At 39.5% G+C, this 4,168-nt stretch overlaps 1 protein-coding gene across 3 annotated transcripts in view; it reads right to left on the bottom strand.

Annotated features, from left to right (window-relative positions):
• Nucleotides 1–620: 620 nt before the first annotated feature.
• The window catches only part of VMP1 (vacuole membrane protein 1), a 128,730-nt gene continuing 125,182 nt past the window's right edge, over nucleotides 621–4,168 (bottom strand). For all 3 annotated transcript variants that reach the window (XM_040496960.1, XM_040496958.1, XM_040496959.1), the window contains 2 exons: nucleotides 2,553–2,655; nucleotides 621–1,463 (listed from right to left, as the gene is read on the bottom strand). In XM_040496960.1, coding sequence (XP_040352894.1) covers nucleotides 1,320–1,463; nucleotides 2,553–2,655 — 247 coding nt within the window. In that variant the 3' untranslated portion in view covers nucleotides 621–1,319. The remainder of the gene's footprint in view (nucleotides 1,464–2,552; nucleotides 2,656–4,168) is intronic.

Here is a 4,168-nt window from a genome sequence, read left to right on the forward strand (position 1 = left end):
GCCATGGAGATGTCACGACGGTAGGCAAACTAAGTAGACATTCAGGCAGGATTTGATAAAACAATCAGGCATTTCTGGCCTGTTGCGATTTAAACCCGATTCTACTTTTAACATAATGTCAGAAAAGATTTTCCTAAAGAAAAAAAGTGAAATTGTTTATTTTCCTCCCAGGCAAAACGAAACAACCAAGTTCAACTGGAAACATCCCAAAAGAACATAACACTCACTGAAGAAAGGAAAGAAAATCAGGTTACATTCTAAAAGTAAATTTTTGTCAGAAACAGAGAACATGCTGAGCTAAAACGAACAGACAGGAGAAAGTGTGGTTTTTTGAAAAAATGAGTTATTTCTCTCTCCAGTGCCCTTTAATTTGTATACTTTCATTTCTCCTGTTTTCACGAACCCCTCGCTATGTCAATCCCTAGGGAGCCATTTCATCAACGTTTTGCAAGCTGCCCCAATTCCAGGTTAACAAGAAAGTGCCTCGGTGGTGGCTCCTACACGTAAATAAACAACGGTTGAAGAAATTATGGTTGTAGGTAGATCTAGCAAAGTCGACCATTAGTTGGAAGTAGCTAAAGGGAAGCAAAAAATCAAAACGCTCAAGAAAACGGACACAATTTTGGAATGATCAAAGATGTCTTTATAAAGTTTGTTCATGACTTCATTCTAAATATACAGAATAAAAAATGGTGTCAGCTCATTCGTGAGACACCAATCAGAATTTTCTTATACTGTCTCAAAATTTAAAGATCAGTTTCCCAAGAGGGTGTGCAATGCATCATAAGATGGCCTTTTTTTTAAGGTAGGAGAGGAAGGGTTGGGCAGGATTAAATAAATTTTACCATGATAGACATGCAAGACCGTTATCCAATCTAGTATAATTTATACACACTTTAATGACTTAGAAAAACAAAGGAGTCATTTCTGACAAGCCTAAAAGGCTTGACATACTCAACATAGTTAGGAACTAGTTTTTGGTGTCCGGAATTCTTTAATTGTACCACGTGGGCCTTCTGAAAGTAACAAAGAAAAGCCCGGTTTCTGTTAAGTTCGCTGCTGAACATCACATTCCACCTGAATAAAACACAAGCTGGATTGAATTGAGGGTGGATACCTTACCTTAACACACAAAGGAAAAGTGTGTCAGTGCAAAATATGGACTAAACTGTTTTCAGAAAACAAAACAAAACAAAACAAAACATTTTTTTTTTTAAATTGATATAGGGTGGAAAAGGGTATTTTCCTTCCTGGTTTGGAGTCCTCCCAATTTAAGGCAGAACTCATTTCTCATTTCTGCCATTAGAACCTTTTTCTGCTTATTTGGTTTTCTCCTCTGAGTTCAACCGCTGCTGGATTCGTTTGGCATAACTTTGTGCCATGGAGTTAATGATGGACAGGATGAAGTAACACACCATTACAACGACCAACTTCTCAAACATCCAGGACAACCAGTTTTCTCCCTGTAAGAATAAATGCAGAACAACCCACGAGAAATGCTTCATTAGTTCAGCAGTAAAAAGGGGATCATTTACAATATTTAAGAAAAATGATGAGAATTTGGGGCTTATAAGCTATAAAGTCTAAACAATGAAAATGAGAAGTCCCGTGTCTCTAGATACCCTGAAAGTCTATATTCAGGCCTTCTGACACCCAATTATTAAGATTTCACTTTGTCAGATGTAAAGTCAATGTTGATTCACACAGTTTAGAATGGGTCAGTGTGAGGTCGCCTTTTTTACTACATAATAAAATTTTTGATTCAATTCTGCTCTCTGAAGTTGCCATGTAGATACTTGTGGAGAGCAGTGTCCAGATAGTTACATGTCGTTCGTTCCAGCACTGGGAGCAGCTTTTAAAATATGTCATCTATTTCTGAAGTCATGTTTGGTCAACTGAGGGCGGCAAAGGGCCACACAGAGTGTAAGGCAGACGGGGGGGGGGGGGGGGCGATTCAACAACTATGCTTCCTTCAAGTTTCCCATTTCAGGTTACTGCTTACCCATCCTCTTCTAGTCATTTCCCTTTGCCACAGAACTGTTTACAGAAAAGGCAGCCTTAGTTTAAGTTAAAGTTTTTAAGTTCAGCTATGCGAAGAGCCTTTTTTAAAAAAAGAAAGATTATTTTCCCATCTCTTAAAAAAGTAGGGCAAAAATGAAGGACATAGTCAAGTGACTGCCGTTAGTCACATACTTTGTTATGCTATGAAATGCTACAAATTTTAACTTTTTAATCCACTTGGGAAGTAGATTTGGTAATAAATCATTTAAGATCAAGGCAACAACTCATTCTACATAACACATCATTTGCCATTAGCCTTCCCTTTGTTTTTTTTTTGGAGAAGACAGATACAAACGGAAATTACATTTCTGATTTAGTCAAAGCCAGTGTCCCAGTAGAGAGTAAACAGAGCCTCCACTTCAGTTACTGAAGACTGACAGACAAACTACTCTATTTGCCTCAAAATGCCAGTGAGTGCTGGGAGTATAATTTCAGCCTGAGACTGGGGGGAGGGGGGTGGCAGAAGAGAGGAAAACAGAGCAAAGTCTCACCTGCGGTGTGCCCATCTCACTTCTGTGGTGAAGCTTCTGCCGCTGGGCCTCCAGATATTCCTGAAATGGCTTCTGCAGAGATGGACCTATGCCGGGGACAGCACTGGAAGCAGGGTACGATAACCCAAGGAAAAAGATACATTTGGGAAGAAAAGCAAGAAAAATGTGAAAGAAAAATCCACTTACCACCTGGACTCAAAAAGCAGGGATTGGACAGAAAGAGGAAAAAAAATACAACAATCAGCACAACTGGCAAAATCCTCTGAACTCTTTTCAGTGGATACACTCATCCTTTAATAACCCCTTCTAGGAGAAAAATCTCTTCCACCAACTCAGGAGAGAAACTAGGAGCTGAGCCCCTTCTGGCACAAGAGTTCATCCTCAGAGTGAGACCAGCTAGGCTGATGCCGCACGCTGTTGTGGCACAAAGAATAAAATGAATGACTTCTGAGAAGTCCCACATTTATCACCACCAGTTCCTGTAAGAACTGGTTTGAACCGATTAATAAGGAAATGACTTATGCTTGTGTCATCCCTAGTTGAAAAAGAAACTGCCCGCCCTCTCTCTGACTTGTCCCATCTTCTCAGAGGGGGGCGGTCCTTTCTCAATCTAAGTCCTTATTAGGACAATCTGTGCGTCATCCTTATCCAAAAAGAATGCATTAGCAAATTTGGGAGGCACCTCCCACTAGTCAGAAGTCAGTGATTAACAAAGGAACAAAGAAGGAACTCTGAACCTTGAATCACTTCGTGGTTTATGGTAGATGGTTTGCACAGAAACTACAGTACATTACTAAACAACTTGTTCTGAAATGACTGGGATAGGGATCTCTGATAAGTTTATGTACTCGGAGGTCCCTCTCACCCAGAATATGTGGAGGCAGTGCTGTTAAACCGGTTTGGCAACCAGCTACCAGGATCCTGTTTTAGAAATGCTTGCAGGCGTTTTTTAAAATGGTAACTTGAGGCAACTTAGAAAATCAAACATCTCTATTTTCTGTACCTTTTATTTTCTCATCTGCCATAACAGGGCTAAAAGGTAGATGAGCTCAGTCTCCTGCGGCCAGCAAAAGCTATGTCAATATGTATTTGCAACAGCACCTAATGTTCCCTCTTATAAGTACTGACTTCACCACCTCTTTTCGAGAACAATTCAGTTACTGCTTTCTGTAATACAAAGCAGAGAAGCAGAGGAAGAGAAATTTTTTGCTACTATATTTACCAGAAGTTAACACATATATAACTTCTGGCTGACACTTCTCTTTGATCCTCTTAAGTATCAACCACCAAGTACTTAATGGAGTCCTTATTTTGTGCCTGACATTGTAATTGGCACTAAGGGAAAACAAAACAACTGCAAGAAATAGCTTGTGCCCACAAGGAACTTAGAATCATTATGGAGATTCAAAACACACGGGCACACACACGTACACACAAACTGATTTGTGAACAACAAAAGTTACAAATTAATACTAAAATTTTTTGATATAGAAGATATATTCCAAAGGAACTGGAGAAAGGAGAGATCAGTGTGGGGTGAAGCTGTCAAAAAGATCCTTTAATAAATATTGAAAGACACGGGGAAGGGCTGAATAGACATAGATAGCAGAGACCAT

The sequence above is a fragment of the Herpailurus yagouaroundi genome, unplaced genomic scaffold (genome assembly GCF_014898765.1).
Source record: "Herpailurus yagouaroundi ecotype Mexico unplaced genomic scaffold, PumYag 189, whole genome shotgun sequence".
NCBI lineage: Eukaryota > Metazoa > Chordata > Mammalia > Carnivora > Felidae > Herpailurus > Herpailurus yagouaroundi.